Source organism: Anabas testudineus, chromosome 15, assembly GCF_900324465.2.
Source record: "Anabas testudineus chromosome 15, fAnaTes1.2, whole genome shotgun sequence".
In the NCBI taxonomy this organism is placed as follows: domain Eukaryota; kingdom Metazoa; phylum Chordata; class Actinopteri; order Anabantiformes; family Anabantidae; genus Anabas; species Anabas testudineus.
In genome coordinates, this window is record NC_046624.1 from 16,382,049 (window position 1) to 16,402,955 (window position 20,907).

Below are 20,907 nucleotides of genomic sequence, written 5' to 3' on the forward strand. Positions count from 1 at the left end.
TGATTTGGACCAATCACACAATGATGGCTGCAAAACTTATGCAGGCGGTTACAAGAAGGCGAGTAAATATAGACTGTATCAGAAAGTTTAATTGTTTTATTTCCTGTGGTAAAGTTAATGACAGATCTTTCCTATAATATTCCTACAATAAATTACTTTATACGTCTATAATTTTCCTAGAGTTATTAGCTTAGTTGAAGTTAGCCCAGAAAGTCCAGCCAAACACACATGAACAGATTTGCACTAGTTACATAAAACTGATTGAACAAATAATGTAACTTTAATCTACTTCATCTAAACAAAAAGATAATTACTTCAACTTTCAATCAAAATCAACTTTAAATCAACTTTTGTGTTCCCATACGATACATTTACTCGAGTACTTTTAATAAAAACTGAAGGTACTTTATGGGAATTTTTATTTAAGTCTATTATGCTTCAATATTATACTCAGCCATATTTACAAATTATTATTTCTACTACCTGTGTCTCATGGAGCCTACAGCACATTGAAAGCTGCTGTATAAATAAACTCACCTCACTTTAATCTTTTTATTTATTAATCTACTTCTCTACAAGACCTTTATATTGAATATTTTTAGTGGCAATAAATGTAGTAGAGGACTTACAGTCATTTAGCTATTAGACTATATTACCAAACCTTTAATAATCATCACCTTAAATCTTTGCCAATTGTTATATAAATAAATATAATTCTAACTTTTGAGTCAGCAGTCCCATCTTTGTTTTATTTATATTTATCGACTGCTAATTGTTGTTGTCGTTTATTTTATCATTCTATCTTCTTGTCTTTGTTTTCTTTCATTATACAGATGATTCAAGAAACATCCACAACACATCTCATCCAGTTTTAGTTTAATTCCTTTTTAGAAAAAAAAAAAAAAAAAAACTTCACTTCAGTACATACACATTGCACAAGGCAGGGAGTCTTTTTTTTAATTACCATTTTTCTTTTAAACCCTTTCTCTTTTCAAACCGGAGTTAAAGCAGCAGGAGAACCAATTCCACCAACCAGCACTGGGCTTCCGACACCTTCACACCCAGATCACAGAGGAGCCGAGGTGAAAAACACACATCGAAATCCAGCAGACAGAAATCAGGCACCTGGATGAAAATTAGTTCAACACTTCAAAATGTAAAAGGTTTATTTCAGCATACCTACTTTAATTTTTGTTCTTAATCACCATTAAGAATGTGTACTAGATAATGAGGATGGCGATTTTTTAATCAAAGTGTAACAGGACTCAATGGAAAATTGATAAAAGTGAAAATAAATGTTAAAAACATACAAGATGTTAATTTAATGAAAGCCTATAATGAATTTTAACTTCAGACAATATGCATCAATTATTTAGAAAAGTATCTGCACTAGAAGTATCTGCAGATAATATGGTAAAAGTGTTGATAAAAGTGATAAATCTGCAAATGAAAAGTGTCTCATCCTGATGTGACTTCTGTCTGTATTAGGATTTTAAATCAAGTGCTGAATTGTGTTTGGGAGACTCGGCCCTTAACTGTTTACACAACTTTACCCACAGACAAATTGCTGGTGTAGAATAAATCATGTTATTATTTACAAAATTTCTGTACAAATCAAATACACAAGGTTGAAAAGGTCTGTCCTGCCAGTCAAGCATTCCAGAAGAAGCAGTTTAAAAGGCTGGATGTGTTCATGCAACAGGATCTTTGACCAAATTAAGAACCAATGAGGACATCAAGAAGTTCAACAAAGAAGAATGGAAAAATATTAGTCACAATGTCACAGCAACTAGTATGCAATCTCAAGTTGGACTACAACAAGGTGTTTACCCTGAAGTAACACTGCTAAAGAGATGCAGTCTATTTTATGTATTTTTAACACTGTACATGGGAGTTTTTACACAAATTCACCTATCTAACAAGATGCACAGTTCAGACGACAGTATCACATACAATAGAATCATTAAGAAATAACTGTAGGTATGTTAAAGTGGTTCTTAATCCATGTGACAATGAAAAACATACTTGGCACACTCATTTTGGTGCATTATTAGGTCCAAAACATTCTGTTGCAACAATCCACCTTAAAAAGTATTAACAAGTAAGTCAGCAGGACAGAAACATCAGGAGGAGGAATTCCCTCCATCAAGATTCAAACAGGATTTCGATATAGATATATATATATATATTTCTTTAAAACATTTACAAACAAATCAACTCTGGTAGGTTTAGAGAAGAGGTGAGCTTGTTGAAAGGGCCAAAAGGGTTAATGGATGAGTTACTGCATAGCCTGTTTGTTAGATTTCACTATGGATGACTTATGGATGCTTAAAGCCAAAGCTCCTTACAGTACCAAGAAATACATACTAATCTGAGGACAGCTGGTCCCACTGAGAATTGAACCCCAGACAAAAGCCCCAAAACAAACATCTACATTGTTGACTCAGGGTAACAGAAAAATCACTGCGTACAACCTAATTAGATTCTGTGTTTAAATTCAAATTCTTGAAGCACTTGAAAATGCTCAAGATGTGATACTGCTTTGAATGAAGAACACACTTATGTAAGGACTTTACATTCCAGCAAGCCTTGTTAATTTGGTTTTTGGAGCCACAAACACTGGAGCTGTGGCACATTACTGTATAACAACAGTTACTGTAGGTCCAAAAATACAGGTATAAGATATTCCAAACACTGGTTTGGAAAACTTTCAGATTAATACGAGTATAAAAATTATGTTCTGAACTTATTTCACCAAGAGGAAGATACAGGTATACTTTAAAACTAACAGGTCATATTCTGCAGAAACCGCACATGTCTTGGTTTATTTTCCATAAAAGACAACACTGATAGGACAGAGTTGAATGATGCGCAACAAGACTTAAAAAGGTTGAAAACAAACAAACAAACAAAAAAAAAAAAACTTTGGTGTTCACCTGTTTTAAGACAAAGGGTTGTGCAGGAGAGATGACATGTTAAAAAATAGTTATAAAGATCATTTATCTAAATAGTGAAAGTCAGAACCTGTTTCAGATCATTTCCTTCAGTCCAGGACATTTCTGACAACATTCACACTGGTTCTTTTGTGCCAACACAAAAACAATTAAACAACAAACAGAAAATCACTACAACAGTATGTTCAAATTAGGTGGGAAAGACACATTAACTCACATTATTACTGGCCAAGAAAGCAAAGATAAAAATAGGACATAGCCTTTAAAATCTACCCAACCAAAGTGTTGCCAAAGACATTAGAAGAAAGGTTGTAGACTTCCAGTTCCCATTATTAATGATCTGTCATCACAGGAACATTGTGGCTTTCCAAAATCCTTTAGAAAGCCACACAAATGCTCTGTGCTGAGACACATTTGGAACTAGCAGGTGAGCTGTAAATGCCAAACACAGGTTTTCAAATCGTGAATGTGTGTTAACTGCACTGAATCTTCTGTTACAGTTCAATGGCAAAAACAACAGACGGAAAAATACAAACAAAAACAGAGAGCGAGACATTAAAATGTATCTGCATGCACGACAGTACAAAACTGCTGAGGTGAAGTTCAGCAGTTAAGAAATGAAATCACACAGGTAACTGAAGCATACGCACACACACACACACACAGTGAATCCAGGGTCAAACACAGTCAAGGCAACTGATCGGGGTTTCAGATTAAAAGTAGGGGTGGCACAGGGTAACAACACAGCCGGGTTTAAAGCGGAGTGGCACCTGAAAAGTTGAGGCCACTGTTATCATCCAAAAAAAAAAAAAAAAAGAAAAAAGAAAGACAAAGAAAGAAAAAGGCCAGAAAGCACCGGAAAAGAACACGTGCAGTATCATCACAGTTAAAAACAAGCAGGACTAAACATAATGATGTATTCAGAGCAAATGGTCGCTCCAAAGTACCACTCAATAGCATTTCAAAACAATTGTACCGCTTACCATTTAGGCCTAAGTGTTAGCATTTGGATTGTGAGAAGCCAATTGGATAGTTCCAACAAATGGGATTACAATGGAAAAAACAAAAACAAACAAAAAAAAAAACATATCAAACATGCTTTTAGTATATATGAACAGAGCGTTCACTCTGTAAAATGTTATTACGAACTAATGAATTCCTTTAAAAGTATCCTCGTCTAAGTTGTTCCATCTATATTTTGCTATATCTTCATTGCCTCAAATGATTACATTGAATTTCACAGCAAAATGTTTTAAAATGTTAGTGTATGGTGAGTTATTGTGGATAAAAAACATCCACTTTAAATAACAACTTTCTAAGAACTAAGTGGTCTATGATCCAACCGCCAAGTGTCTTTTTACAAATTAACTAGAAACAAAACAGAACTGCACAGCAGCAAACATTATATAAGTCGGGGTCAAAGTGTAGTCCATGTGTATATTACAAGATAACTGCAATCAGTCGATTTTGTTCGTTCAGAATACTTGCATAACATTCAACTAGCTGATTAGGATTTCAGCTTTGTCAATAAACTGTAGGTGACATTAATAAATCACAAAGTCCTGTCAAGAAAATCCCCAGCGCTGAACTAACATTTGTACGTCAGGCTCAGAATCACAGAAAACTAACCGACCCAAAAGTGTTGGTAGTGATGGTTTGGAGGTATTTAACAATAAATCGCAGAGAATAAAATACAGAGAGATGGAGATGAATTACACAAAGAGCGATTCCAAAAAGGGAAAAAGCACGGTTCCTCTGCTGGAGAGTAAAGGCATGTGGACAGTGGTAATAAATATATAAAGCTGTGGACAGTGGAGACTGCACAGTCATGTTTCATAGTTCAGCTGCTCGGACAATAAACAAAGATGAAAGGCTCTAAAGGTCCAGGATCAGGGGAGAGGGGCATCACTATCATGATCTTACAGGAGACTGTACACGTGTGGTCCACGTTTCTCCAGACCAGCTATCATCTGTCAGACTAAAAGCTCACTGATGATGAAGCCTCTTTACAGCTGTAATTGTCATGTATGAAACAAACACTGCCTATAGGATAAGGCGAGCATGTAATTACAACAGAAGTTATTGCAGATGAGACAAGATGTCTTTTAAAAAGATCTATGAACCAAACCATTATTACAGGCAATACAGCCAAGTAAGAGACTTTTGCATCCTTGAATCTCAGGGGATGGCTTCACTAAAATTGGTGAACAATAACATTTTCAAGTATTCAGTATATTCACAATAAAAAATAAAAAGAGGTGCATGCGCTGGTGTGGATGAACTCAGATCATGGCAAACAGATTCTGCTCATGATGCTACTGTGAGAGAGGCATGAAAACTGTGCATCTGGGAGATAAATGGGGCTATTTCGCTTCCTAGAGCAATTTGTTAAAGTCTTGCTTGTGCCCCAGGTTGGTCTGTAGGGCTGTAGTTAATTCTGGTCAATTCAACTGTACTTGAAATGTAAGTTGAGTCTGTACGCCCAGCCTCAAGTTTCATTGTTGGCTGAAATAGAGCACATATCTGAAATGGTCTAAGCTAAATCGAAAGTGGTCACCACAGCTGTGGCAGAGAAATGTTGGCCATTATGTATTGTCTGAGTACAAACCAGGGAATAAAACTACACCTACCCAGCACCAGCAGTATTTTACATGAGGGGCGGCTCTCTAAAATCATATTGGCCCCCATTGGTAATGCCATAGTTGTGCATCATAAGCAGAGATGCATGGCTCTAGATAAACACATTGGAACACCGCAGACAGAGAAACATGGTGATAGTATAGCCACAGGGTGAAGAACCTGGCCTCCAACCTTCTGAAGTTTCCTTAAACTATACGCTGACAGACAGGGAAGGCCAAAATAAACATCCTGCAGTATTTCACAAATCACAAGTTGCTGAGCCAGCCTGGGCTCTGAGCGGCTGTGGTGATGCTAGTCAACAGAAACCAAACCGGCAGACTCAGCTGTAGCACTGTCTGTTGGAAGACAAACTCTTGGTCCCATGATCCAACACTAAACGCAGCAGATTAGGTACAGTATGCATGGGTGGCAATATGGTGTGGATGTTGTTTACATGTAGGCAGACAGAGGAGAGACGAACAACAAGCGAAGGCCATGTGCAGTGGAGCAACAGAAAGAATTAAAGACTGCTTTTCTGTTTTCCAGCTGAGATGAAGGAGGCAGGTGTCATATGAATCTCAAAAGGGTTTGGCTTCAGTGCACTCCTCAGAGGACTGTAGAGTAGTGGGCAACATTTGTGCAACAGACGGGCAACAACCTAATGCCTCTCAACCCATAGCTACTGCCGTCCAGCTGCAGATGGAGCTGGGTTAGCACTCGCTGTAGTTTAGTTGCTCTTTTACCTACATTTGCCGTCTGACAGATGAAGGAAGGAGGCGTTGGCTGTCACATTATGTTTCTGTGGTCACAGAAAAGAAATGTCATTGGGTCCCAGGTGGTGAAAATGCCCATTACTCACTGATGAGTAACTTCACTTAAAGAACCGTTGCACAAATAGTCGCCCAGGCCACTACAGCCTTTGGGACATGATGCTACAGTAGGTATTCACACAAAAACGTTAAAACACTCTGTGTCTTTGTGTGTCCTGACACAGGGCTGATGACAGGAATCAACAAAGCACATTACAGGAAACCATAAATTAAGAATTACAATATTAAAACCTCTATGATAGGGGGACTCTGTTGGGGACATGTAGGAGATGTTAGAGGTCTTCATTATTTACAAGTGTTAAATTAATAAAATGGCTTTTCTCAGTTTCTGGTTCTGTTCTCTCTTAGTGTTCCTTTAGTGGCCTCTGTGAACGGGACCTTTCAGCAGCTTTAAAGGTTGATGATGTCACAGCACTGAGAGTGGATGACATCACAGCATTCGGGGATCGATGAGATCGTCTTGTCGAGGGTTGATGATGTCACAGTATCATTTCCTTTACGGGTCCTCCGTTGTCTTGAGCAGCTCCATCAGCGCCCCGACTGCACCAAAATAACCCTGGAGCCAAAAGACAAACACAGGAAGATGCTTTTAACTTCACAGTACATTTAGTTAAATAAGGTTCACAGCTTTGTTAACTCAATCCCACAGTTTATTTGTCAAGTGCTCACCTCATGTTCCAGGAAGAGGGCTCTTAGTTGTCCTTTAGACCAAAAGTCCATGGCATAGGCTAGCAGCTTTGTGGACACTGTGTTGATACGAAGGAAGTTCCCAACAAACACCACACGCTCGATTTTCTGATAAGAAGGGAGATGTGAAAAAGTCAATAAAGAAAACCCCCCATTACGCACGTGCATGCACATAAATCCTTTTCTAAAATATGTAAAGCCAGGGAGCTTAAGATGCTGATCGTGGACTGCAACACAGAAAACTTTGTTTCACAACACTGTGATTTTTTTGTTCTCCTTAATTTCCTGCTCTCTCTCTACTACCGACTCTAAATGCAGCATGAATCACGAGTACATGGCAGAGAAATAGAACTGTGGGCAACATGTAACACACATTTCAAACCACATGGTGGTGCTGTGGGACCGATAAACTGGCTAGCCAGACCTCATGCTCTTTTCTATGAGAAGAACAAACACACCAGCAACCAACCAAAGTCTGATTACATGCGGTATGACACCAAAAACTTCTACAATTGCTAAGAAGCCAGAAAAAAAACAGCTAAATTAAAAGTGCTTCTTATTTGTTTGCACATATTCCAGACAAATCAACTTACGCACGCAACAGGACAGGTGAATAAAAGTATAAGCTATAAATGTGTGAATTAACATTTTCACTTCCACTGTGAGGGGAATAATGGTCATTCTAAAATTTGGCAAAAGTCCTTTTGGAGAAATAGATAAAACAGAGTGGCCAGTATTACAACATCATTTCAACATTGTTTTTGTGCCGTTTAGAAGATGAATGTTTGACCTCTGGAGATGAAACAAAGCTTATCTTCATGCTTCTAACTGCACTGTGCGATTTTTATAACTTTAACTGCACACTTAAACTAGGTAAGTGTGTGTAAAGGCCAGCACACTGATGTCTTCATCATGTGCACAGGATCGCCCCTCCTATCAGGTCGTCAACCCCTGATAGGATAAAGTCAAAGAAAAAAACTTTTCTCACGTTCTCATGTATTTGAATGCTCAGCAACTAATTATTTGTTATTTAGAGAAAGTCTGATGGATCAGTTGTGTCCATCAGACTGGCTTTTTAGATGAGAATTCAACATCAACAATATTAAATCTAGATCTAGTGGTTAACTACATACAAACAATATATACAACTATCAGCTGCACGGTTGGTGGACATGTTTCGCTGCAGCTCTGTGTGCAGTGATAGCCCTGTACAATGCTGCTTGATCGCCATGCCACAAGGCAACACTGTAAAGAAGCTCACAGCACAAAGAAAGACGCCACGCTGATCCCTCAGTCCAGAAACCGAGTTCACTTTGCAATTCTTCTAAAATATTTAGTCATTTTAGTAGGTTAACTATGAGATGGTTAGCTACAGATGGTGTGTGTGTGTGTGTACCTCATTGACAGCACACATCCGTGCTATGGATCCTATGTTATTAGTGATAGTCACCAGCGTGGCTCTGGCCAGGTCTTCCTTACTAATGCTGTCCCGCTTCTCTTTGCTCATCATGTGACCAAAACTGCAAAACGATACGAAACAACACGTCAAACACACATTCACACACACAATGGTCCCGTAGGCATTCTTCGTACAGTAACAGAATTATAACCTTCGTCGATCTGTGTGTGTGTGTGTGTGTGTGTGTGTGTGTGTGTGTGTGCCTGTGTGTGTTTTGTTTTAGTAGATGATACAATGGAACACCCTAACAACAATTACAGAATGCTGACTGTAATAAAATCTGTTTTGAACCTTGTTTTATGGCTCAACCTTTGAACACAAAGCTGCACAGGTTTATTGTATAAATGCTAAACTGAGATTAGTAGGTAAAGTTCTGACTGTGCAGCTGGATAATACCTTATTCTTACTATTACCACTCAGCTGGTATTTCCTACACTGTTATCCATGAACCTACCTCCACACAAAGATTAAATCCTGTTATTTTAATTAATCTGAAGCACTTTAAGTTGTTGCAGCATGTTCTAAGCAGATTTATCTCAGTTTAAAGTTTGATCATTTGCATCAAATGAACTTAATTAGCCTGATATTTTATTGATTAAAGGTCAATGTAATGTAGTATCTAGCTTTTAATTAGGCATATAGAGATCTGTACTCAAATCATCATCAAATTTTCAAAGTCAGTGACGAGTTGCCAGTTAAAGCAGAATATTGAATATACTATATTTTCCTGCAATGTACCTAACCTGCTCTGTGATAAGGTGATGGGAAATGCATTACATACATTAGAGCAGCTTCAAAAAATGTATTTTGCCACATTAATATGTAAATCTCTGCAACAAGACTCCAAAATCTAGTAATTTCACCTACTTCATACCTACAGTATGTAAGTATAAGAGAGAGCAAGGTAGCGATGTTGTGAACCTTCAAGTGACAAACTGTGTGAGTGAGTCACACTCACCTGGATGCAACAGCAGAGCCTTGTAGGCCAAAGCGCTCATAGTCTCCTCCATAGATATCTTTCACCAGCTTGTCCACGTTAGTGGAGTCACCTTTGCTGGCCATTTCCAATGCCTCCTCGAACGTCTCACAGCCTGTCAGCAGACAGCAAAGGCCCAGGAATGTGCCACCTCCCAGACTGAAAGTAAGAGAGAAAGAAAATAAGCAGGACTACTTCGGGGGCGAGGGAGAAAATATTAGAGGGAAAGATGCAGATGACGTTGGAGAAGGCAGTGAAATGCTTTGGTGGTTACATTTAGAGAATGATAAAACATTTTTTTAACTAACAAATGTTAATTCCAGACTGTCAAAATGACTGAATGACACGTTCAAATTAAATAAAATTCTATTAAAGTCCTTCTTCTTGTCTTTAAAATCTCTTCACTCACTCTTTGACACCAGTCTAGAGTCACAGTAATTCTACTTAAGCAATACTGAGCTGCTTGTCTTACTGCCAACAGCATCTGCAGCAGCCTCTGTGGGCTAAAATAACCTGAAACATTAACATCAGGCTGACGGATGAATGAGGAGAGATGCAGAAAAGATAGAACAAGACAAGGAGAAAGAAAAAAATAATAAATAAAAAGCACTTCAAATAGTCAAGTGTGACTCAATAAATAAATAAATAAATAAAAATGTACTAGACAGGACAAGTGATCACCTGACACACCCTTCACATTGACGTAATCTCACTATTCACACCCATAAGGTGTAGGCTGGGTTTGTCCATGTTTTCATCTTCCTGGAGTAGTGTGACAGATTGAAATGGAAACCAAACACACACAGTGATGTCATGGAGAGAACCGCAATGAGACACACTTACCATTTAAAGAACAAGGAAATCAGTGACAGGTGGTGTACTAGTACAGTCCTTACGTACATGTGCACTCGGACTGGCTGAACTGTGGTGGACTTAAAACCCTCAGTGATTTTTTTGTTTAATTATTTTATGATTATAGCTCACAGCTCATGAAAATCAAAAATCCATTTTATACACTATAAAAACCACAAATCAGTCTGTCTGGTTCAGTTAACACAGCCACAGTAGTGGGGGCGACTGCTGACTTGACAGTTGTCCACAAGAAACCAAACAGGTCATCGCCAGCTGTTTGCAGTGTTGGATCAAAGCATATTCATGGAAAGTTGACTTTAAAAGGGAAAGTGTTGTAACATTGACCTAAAGAAGATTGTCAAGCAAAGCCGGGAGAGCTTTCAAAGGAGTGGAATGAGGCTGGAGTCAGTTTTGAACTATGAAAAAAACTGATGTTTTAATTTTTGGAGATGAAGTAGTGTATGTATACTGAACACCGTCGTTACCTTCAGACAAGGGTTTCAGCACATCGTAACCATAATAAAGTTTCTAAAAGGCGTCTTTCCGCCTTACCTGGTGCCAGTCACCCGTTTGTAGTCGTTCTCCGAGTACACAGCTAGGATGGAGACCCCCGAGCCGATGTTGACTAGTAGCATGGGAAACGGGTTGTCCAGGGTGCAGGGCTGTTTCACGCAGCTCTGGGTGTCTGAGGGATTCTGGAAATAGTAGCACTCTGGGTGTCCATTGAAGCCCACCCGGTCGACAAACAGCAGCCCACGGATCAGACAGTCCAGCTCGTCCAGCTTCAGCAGCTCCAGGTCGGCCATCTGCGGTACAATTAGAAGGAGGATTCGAATGTTATCAAGACACTAGTTAAGCTGCTATCAAAGTAAAAGATTAGCATGTTCCTGTCAGTTCTATTGAGCTGAAAAGATTTTCAAAGGGCTCTCAGAACCAAGTGAGAACGAGGTCATAGTTCAGCTCAGTTCATGCTGCAACTCTCACAGGAGAGTTCACTGATCCTACTGCACTGCAGCCAGGGTCACTGAACTCGAGTAAACAGGTACAGAGACAGACGTATCTGCCGAAATCACTACGGCAGAAAAACTCAGCAATGTACTGATCACATCAACCGACTGCAGAGACGTCGGGGCAGACACAGTTTTCAGCTCAAATTAGATCAGTTGTAAATGTGGCCGAGCTTTCTACTGTCTATGACCTAGGGAGCATCAAACAATTATTTTCATTAATGATTTTCAAAACAGACCTCATTTAATTTATTACACTGAAACAAGAGAAACTGAGAGCGCAGCAACACAAGCGGAACTGTCAAATGTTTGCCATGTTTAGTCTTTAAGTCTAATCAACTCATCTCTGCAGCTCTATCCGTCGCCACATGTCTGCAGTGAGAAAGCGTCTGATGTGTGACACTTTCGATCAGACGTGATGTCGGGCCCCACACTCACCGTTCGGAAATCATTCTCAAACTTGTAGGCCCCACCACCAGTCGCACACAGGGTTGTGTGCAGGCTGGAGAAGTTCTTGTCATGGCCCATCTGGATAAAACGTGGCATGGCCTGCGTTGGGAAACGGATGAAGTGCAAGTTGCCAGTCCTGCCACACATGGTCAGGTTCCTCAGCTCCAGGTGGACGTCACGGACGCCTGTTTTACCTGAGTGACACAGAAATTTAGGATTCTGGCTCAATGTGTTCATGTCGTTTTAGAAAATCCAAACACAATGCACTAAAAACATCTCATCACTCCTGCATCTGCAGTAGTGACACACAATGGAACACATATGGGACGCTAATATTCAAGGTGTGACAACAGGTGTGGGTAGACGTACCATACGCTACGTTTGAAGTGAGGTAGCGGCGGATGGATTTGAGGTTTTCCACTTCTTCCTGTTCTTCCTCTGCAGTTATATCAACTGGCTCAAAGTACACCAGCTTGACCAAGGTGCCACCGATGTCCATACCAAACCAGGGGAAGGCTGGAGAGGAGGAGAGGAACATTTTAGCTAAACCATGAGCTGACTAATGGAAATTATCTTCTATGTTTTAAATCAGAAAGGTTTTTACTCTGCTGTTCTTGTTTTTATGAGCTATTTGTTGTAACCATGCCTCTGCCTTTATCACCCTTTAAGATAATTTGTTGAGTGAATCATTTTGCTGAATTCTTCATTTGTTTATTATCTAAAGTATCAGATACACACAACAGACAGTCCAGTACCAAAAGATATCCAGTTTACAGTGATTTAAACCTGAGAAAAGCAGTAAAACCTATAACTGGAGAAGAAGACCGGACTGATTTGTTATCAAAACCACTACAGATAATGATTTTTATGCTGGTTGGACAAAACAAGTTGAGAGTCGACTCTCTACTGTGACGTTCGACTGACATGAGTGGGGCTGAGCAGCCCCCAGGTATCTACCAGCAGTTTGAGAGCAGTATTTGTAGTAGGGAGTGTGGTACCTGTACTGAATGGGGGGTTGGGGTGGGGCGGGTGGGGGGTGGAGAGGACTAGAGGGAATAAACAGTCTGATCTGGACCGTTCATTCAGTGGAACACGGAGTTCAGAACAAAAAGAAATCTTACAGCACAACCAGCTAGAGAAACTCTGCCACCATGGATACCGACCTCCTCCATCATCTCAGCATCTCTCACACTCTTCAGCCTCCTACTTTCTCTTTCACTTAGCTCTTCCTCTCCTCTTTTATCTCTTGTTCTTATGCATCTTCTTGAACACTACTTTCTCCTTTCTGCTTGTCAACACCAACCAAATCACACATTCCTCCCTCTTGCTCCCTCGGTTTCAGATTTTCTCTTCCCTTTCTGTTTCTCTGCAGTCTTTTGAGATTTATTGACGTTTACAGAGAAAAAAAAACTGACGCAGCCTCCACAAATTACCACAGCAGCTATATTTACCTTTGAGACATCAGCCTGTATTTGCATAATTGTTTAAGTTTAAGTTATCTGCTTTCTTCTTCTAGCATTCTTTCAATGTACAGATAAATACAAACTTCCATATTAACTGTATTCTCCTGTGCTTGTGCTGCTATTTTTAGAAGTCACCTGCATTGATTTTCTGCTCTTGGCATTGGCAGTTGAACAAAAACCAGAGTTTAGGTGACACAAATGTTTAAAGGCAGTGTGCCCTTTACTAGAACCAGTTATGCTGACACAGTGCACTTACTGAGGGTCAGGTCAGAGAGGGCCTCGCAGTATTTGTCTGTAAAATGTTTTACGTGAGGTAGGAAAACATGGCACGTATAGGGCTAAGCAGACGATATTTGAGACAGTGTCAGTTTGACCAATCTGTGTGTCCGTAATTTCAAACAATGAAAACTATGTGCTGCTGTTGAAGAGAACACATGATCACTTAAACACAGGTTTTCGTTGTTGTGGAACACAGCAACAAAAGAATGCATTGAATCGAGGCCGCTGAGGCACCAAGACATCGCAGAATCGAGTATAAGGGAATTAAACAGCAACAAAAACAAACACAAATGTATTAGTGTCCCCTCTGGGTACATTAAATATATAAAGACCTTTGACAGTGAATCTTCCAGAACAGTGAAACACTGAGATTTACCAGCACAGCAGTGGGACGTTTAACCAATCCCACTCTCTGTGCCCTCATCACTGCCCTGACATGAAGACTAGTAGTTGGGACTATTTCACAACAGACCGGTCAAGGCGACAAAATGCTCCTGTCTGGCTTATTGAGGCAAAGTCCACCTTCAGATTAGAGGCATCACATTAGGGCTTGGGATTGCAGGTCATACATGAACCACATGTAAACATGTATTTCATGCTTTTGTTAATAATATAACCACATGCATACATAGACAACTGGCACCGCTGCTGCTCTTGTACCCTGCTCTTACCTCAACACCTGCTGCTGATCTATAACGGTGGATGGCGTGCTTTCAGCCTGAGTGACCTATCACCTGCTTTTTCTGTTTGGCTGACTTTTGTTATGTCCCCTATCACCTAGTGAACTCTCTGATGTTTAAACACGAACTGATAAGCACAGAATCCGATCTGGAAAATTCACTTTGCTTTTATTAAATGGGTCAATTTAAAGGTTTTGCATCAATTTTCTCACTAGTAGAACTTCTCTAGGAATAGAAACACACACACTTCCCATAAACAAATGCGTTATTCAGGTCGGCCGCTTCGCCCTTGAAGACATAATAAGTAAATAATAAGCAATCGAGGCACAACTGTGAAACACAGGAAACAGAAATATAATCATCTTCTGTTAGTGCAAGGATCAGCAACACTCTTAGTAAATCATGATGGGTTATCTGGCTATTCTCAGCTTTGAGTGTTTAGTGTAATTAAATTGTGAATGAAATTCACCCATCTCTACACAGTTCGTGTAGCATGACCGGCACATCAGCTGAGCGGCTGCTCTGCATGTGTCTACAAACCACGTGTTGAGGCGCGACCGCAGGTCACCTGTGTTGTGAAAGCCGCCTGGTTATCTCGTCCTTGGTGCGGAGGAAGTGCCGCTCTCTGATCTCAGCGTTAGACCACTTTTTGCAAAATATTTTTGTTCTTGTTATCCCAAACACTAAGGACACTTCCTCTCTGCGGTTCAGCCTGCTGCTTCCGACTTACGTCTAGACGTAGTTTTCAACATTTTATCTAGTAGGTACAACAGTGGTCAGAGATGTTCTTGTGTATTTGTGCTTTGATCACATCCATGTGAAATGCGCTGAAGACCTAAAGGGGGTAGGAAAGACTGTGGAGGTTTCTGAATCCCGATAAGGTCGCCCTCTGTTATAGTTAAATCATGAAGAATTACTTTCCTTCATCCATTACTGATGTTCTGTTGGATACATTTACAAAAAAACAAAGAATAAACCTTCAACGGTTCCTATCAACCTGTACTTGAGTTTTCAAATATTACTGCCTAAAGACCAACAAGTCATTTAAATCAACTAAATCATTTTTCCTTCTTCTTTCCTGCAGGTGACCTGTGATCTCCACAAAGTGTCCAGTCAAAGGTTACTGTGACAAAGGGCAGAGTCACAGTGGTGAGGAGTGATTTTTGTGCATGTAGGAGAAAGGTCTGTTGCCTAACACACCTTGCACTGAATGCCCGTGTGTGTGTGTGTGTGTGTGTGTGTGTGTGTGTGTGTGTGTGTGTGTGTGTGTGTGTGTGTGTGTGTGTGTACAGTCTGGAATAACTAAGTCCAAAAAGCCTCATCATAAATATGTATATATTTTTGCACCCTGGTCTCTCTTTAGCTTTTTAACACCTTAAAAGATTATTGCAGAAAGAGCTTCTTACATTTCTTATTGCTTAACCTTTAATCTCAAGTTTCACACAGTGTGTGTGTGTGTGTGTGTGTGTTCCTACACTGTGGAGAGACAGAAGAACAACACTTGTACAGCATGTGCGTGTGATAAGACTGAACACTGTGTTTATATGTTGGATACAATAATTAACCTATTAGTGACCATAACACTGCAGGATGTTTTGTCCCTGTTACTCTCTGCACTCAGTGTTTTACTATTCCTGTCAATGCAGTACTTTAACCATCACTACCTCCACTACTGCTTTCCTTACTACAGTACATCCTTCAGTAGTAGAGTTACTTCTGCAGGCTTGATATAATTGTTCCTTAAGGACAAACTAATGTCACCAACTTGTGTTGATTTTCAATCAACGGAACTGAAAGACAGAAATATTAAATAACCTCACATTTAAAAATGTTCTTAGCTTTGCTTTAAACTAAATGTCTTGTCATTGTCCGGTGGTTGGATAAAACACTGACGGTTAAGTCGGTGTGGATATTGTTTTTACTGACAGATCTGTAGGTTGGTGTAGTTTCAGGTTGGTTTTGTGGTGGGCCTCAGGTTAAACTGTTCATCTCACCTCAATTTGCATGATCTTGGACACGACCCTCCACACCCCTTTCCAAAATCATCAACACTTGAAGTGATACTTGTTTGCGAGCCCTGATCACCACCCATCGCCTTTTTAATGGAAGGTTTTTAACGATGGTCCTAATTCGGATTTGATTCTGAATAACAAAGCCAGACCACAGACCACACTTTCACTTGACAGGTATTGATACAACAACTGTGTATCAGCAGTCATCCCTAGTTTCAACATGTTTGCGTTTTACAGGGAGTCTAAGGATGTTGTGATGACTGTGTGCATCATGTTATCTGAAACATAATTTATCTGTGATTCAGTCAAAATACAGCGTCACACAATGGCCAAGTCAAAATTTCTAAAAACACTAGACCAAACATTGCTGACTGTGCATCAACCTGGAAGCTCAGGCATGAAGCACTGTTGGCCTTGCAAATAAAGCATATTAGAGCTGTTTTGACTGCCTGCAGCTTAAACTAACAATGACACTATATGTAAAACTGCTTCTACCCCCTGTGATATTCATACACATGTACCAAACATGAGCAGCTCTCCTACTGCAGCCTTGTTGGATACCATATAATAAAACTAATACAGGGCACAACAGTGCTGAGTTTTTGATTATTATCTCTAGGTTGTCACATAAAGCAGATGCAATGATGCAACACGCATTCTTCAAAGCCATGTGCCTCAATGACACAACAACACACGAGCATTGGTCAATACCACACGTTCATGGTGCAAAAACCAACCACCAGGCGCATGATGATGTTTCTTTCACTGTTATCTATACAGCTGACAAGCTTATCTTGGCACACCCGTAATGCCACATAAAGTATAAAGTAAGTTAATTTAGCACACAACGTCTCCCTATGCTACACAATCATCATTTCTGCTGTGTCTTTACTTCACCCGTCTCCATTTTCCTTCATTTCACAGCTTTTGCTCTGTGTTCAACTCTGCACATCTCTCTGTTGTCAACTTGCTGATGGTGTAAACAAAGGGTACTGCAGGTAACGTTACCCTAATATAACCTCAATGTTAAATCACCCCAAAACTGAGTAGAGAAAAAATCTGAGGACAAAAGTGAAAAATCCCATCCTGAGGGGAATACATTTCAGGGTCAGCCCTCGGTGGGGAAAAGCTCAGAGGGTTATCTGGATTTATCAGGACGGCTGGCCTCCATCCAGGGATAATTCAGCCATAAAGCAGAGGAGCTTTGACCGGACATTCCAAAGTTTACTGATGAGATGTCCCCTTAATTACGTAATGTGGCCTAACTCTGTAGGTCTTACTTCCTCAAGCCACTAAACCACAGCAAGGGTCTTTGCAACATCAAGCTTTTTCTAATAGCAGGTACAGGTCGGGGGTTTGAACCTGATGCAGGCAGCTACAAGAAGCCAGTGCAAAGATCTGAACAGTGGTGCAACATGTGTCCTTTATGGCTGATCCAAAATAAAACATGTGGCTGCAGTTTGGATCATCTGGAGGGGTTTGATGGTGCAGCTGGTAACCCCGTCAGTAAGACGCTGCAGTAGTCGAGACGAGACATGACATGAGAGGCTGCACAATGAGTTGGGTTGTATAGTCCGAAAGGTAGGGTCTGATCTTTCTGATCTGGAGATACGGTCGGTAAATCTCAGTTGATCATCAATGATCACCCCTCTTTTTTCCACGTATTGGAAAAAAGAAGTTACCATCTGTTAAACCAAGACAGCTGCAATTAACTCGTCTCACATAAATACAAGCTGCCAGACCCACAGCTGATGGTAAACACTTAGCTAAATTAGGAAGGATGCAGACTCCTTATAAACACAATAAATAATCACAGAACCACGTAGCTGAAGCAACCTGATAAATAACTGCACTGTGAAACAATAAAGTGACGAGTAACTGAATCAGCAGTAAATACCACAATATCTCAATAATGGCGCTGCTATATTTCCTTCCTTCCTCATTGTGTCAAACGTTGGTGGCGTTTTGGCGAATGAAACCTGCTTGTGATTATTATGCAAGCTTGGCACAGGTGAACAGGTGAAACATCCATGGCAGCAGAACACAGAGTGGCGTCCCCTCCCTTTCTCTCTCTAACACAATAGATGGAAGGAATGCTGACCAACCCCGAGCAACACGGCCCCTAGACTTGGAGCTGGCAAACAACTGAAAAATGGAAACAAGTTTTACTTTGACAGGCACACAGCTGGCTCTGACTGAAAAATACACAAAAGGAGCAGGGAGGATGTGGAGTTGTGATTCTTTGTCATGAAAAGCAACTGTAACGGCTGCAGGAGTGTGCCCTTAAACAGCACATAAAGAGAAAGTCAAGCCCAGTACGATTATTATATTTAATGATGTTTTATTTGCCTTTTATCATGGTTTATATTCCCCCCCCCCCCAGTTCATGCCCCACATGGTCAGAGACATGACCATCAGCTTCTCTTAAAGTTAAATAATCTGCAGTGTTTGAAAAAACCCAGGAAGTCACTGGAAAACACTTTCACTTCTTCTGATTGGATTTATACAATCCTGAACTACTCTTTTAACATTCTGGTTTATAAAATGTTCAATAAACCGAACGATAAAATAAGAATTTAACTTGTTTTCCAAGTTGCTGCTGTGCTCACGAATCAAAACAAAGATGGCGGCTCGTCGAGCCCCGGGAATCAGCGTCCTGACTCAGGGAACAGGGTCCAAATCTTTCTAGTGCAGATCGGATAAAAGATTTTAGCTCCCCGGATGGTTAGAACAGACTCTGTGTATTGTGGATATGTCATCATTACAACGACAAGCTATTTAATGGGCGCACATTTTTGAATCATCGCCAGTGTGGTGTCGAAAGCTGGTCTGACCTAACTTAACCTCAACCTAACCCCAAACATCGAGTTGGGTTAGGTTGATCTGATCATAAGAGGGGGCAAAACAAAAAAAGAGATGTAAAATAACTTTACAGAAACACACAGTTACCAGGGGGCTGGTTTTAAATAAGCAGCCTGGAGCTTTGATTAAACTAATTCATCCAGAGAATAAGAAGCGATGCGCTCGGATGGACATGATATGACTCTGTCATCAGATAAACTCACTGAAATAATAATAATAATAATAGGAGTAAAAAGATGCACATGACTTCAAATGATACCTAGATTTAGACAAAACTCACTTACCAGGTTTCTTTTCACTTATAAGCTTCATATTGAGGCGAAATGTCAGCTCACGGTTTCCAACAAAACAAAATGCACTTTTCTATATCGATGAATAAGGCTGGATGGTTTCCGACATTTAAAGAGACTTCACTCGATGAGGGCAACGACACCTGTCCGCATTCTGCGCTAAAACCGCAAAGTTTTCTAGGATGATCTTTACGCACATCACCCGAAACACTCGGAAACAGGGGGCGGAGGAGCCGGCCCATGCAACCCAGCCTTCCGAAGACAAGAGTCGGGTGTTTATTGGCTGAGACAGGCCAGGCCCACTTATCAGGAGCTTTTTCACCACCGGGAACCGACCAACCACCGAGCAACAGATGCAGCCGAGGATCCAGAAAAACAAGAGGAGATCTCCCTGACGACCGGAGTCTGGTGTGATTGGATCAGAAAGACCAGCTCCGGATGATCTAGAACACAAGTTAACCTCTAAACTGGAATAGGTAATAATAAAAAGAGATGATGAGGTGATGAAGGTGCACGCTGGGTGTCAGTGGTTGGACACTGCACGGTTGCGCAAACCCCGGTGTTAAACAGTGCAGGGTGTCAGTCCCCCGGCCGGCTTCACACAAACACACACTTGCATTTCCCCAAAGCTAACAGACACTTACGGGGTCTGTTCCGTCTCACCGACTCCGTCCTCCTCCGCAGCCTGCACCTCTTGGCCGGGGACCCGTTGCACTCTGCATCCTCCCCGCGGTGCAGGTGATGCGCGCCGTCCAACGCGCCGCTGCTGTTGGGTCCGGTGCCGGAGCCGAACGCGCCGCCGCCGCCGCCGCCGTTAGCGGCCACCGCGACGTGCCCGTGAAAGCCCCTCTGGGTCTGCCCGTTGCTCACATGAAAAGGTCCCGACGCACCTTTCTTGTCCACCATTGACTTGGCTTTATCCATGACAGCAGCTAGCCTAGCCTAGCCTAGCCTAGCATCTGCAGCGGGGAATATGCAGGAGCCCGGCCGCTAACAGTGACAACCCGGTTAGCTCAGCTAGCTAACGTTAGCCGCTTCCAAGCTAGCGAGCCAATCGAGCGATCGGCACAGCCTTAGAGCTCCTAATACAGCGCGACTTCACCGTGAAACATCAAGCTAAAATGCAACGTCCATTCTTGCTTTAATGCCGCATCACAGGCTGACAGGGGCACCGTGAAAAGCCAGTGTTTCCTTCGAGGTCACTCGCGGTCATTTCTTCACAGTGAGATCCAGCAGCAGCAGCCTGCGTGTGTTGGTGGCTGCTACGTCACAGCAGCTCCTCCAGCAGAGGCCTGAACCCGTTCACCTCCTCCGACCGGTTTACTTTTGCCTTTTTGCAGTTAAAAAAAAAAAAAAAAAAATCACATTGTAATTGTACAGTTCAACACAAAGGAGGTGCAAGAATGGACTCGTCCTGTGTCGCAGTCTAACTCAGCACCGCGGTGGTTTGAACAAAGTCTAACGTGTATTTACACAGTGTGTGCAGC

At 41.1% G+C, this 20,907-nt stretch overlaps 1 protein-coding gene across 2 annotated transcripts; it reads right to left on the reverse strand.

Moving 5' to 3' along the window:
* Positions 1–861: 861 nt before the first annotated feature.
* Positions 862–20,866, reverse strand: pank1a (pantothenate kinase 1a). 2 transcript variants are annotated; one of them, XM_026355097.2, is made up of 8 exons: positions 20,065–20,866; positions 12,204–12,350; positions 11,823–12,028; positions 10,930–11,183; positions 9,508–9,684; positions 8,487–8,610; positions 7,073–7,198; positions 862–6,959 (listed from the first exon to the last, which is right to left on the reverse strand). In XM_026355097.2, exons 1-8 carry the CDS (start codon positions 20,342–20,344, stop codon positions 6,900–6,902), a joined length of 1,374 nt encoding a protein of 457 aa, XP_026210882.1. In that variant the 5' UTR covers positions 20,345–20,866; the 3' UTR covers positions 862–6,899. The 2 variants fall into 2 exon arrangements, with proteins under 2 accessions (XP_026210882.1, XP_026210883.1); XM_026355098.2 differs by lacking the exon at positions 20,065–20,866 and adding an exon at positions 19,415–19,623.
* Between the last annotated feature and the right edge of the window lie 41 nt (positions 20,867–20,907).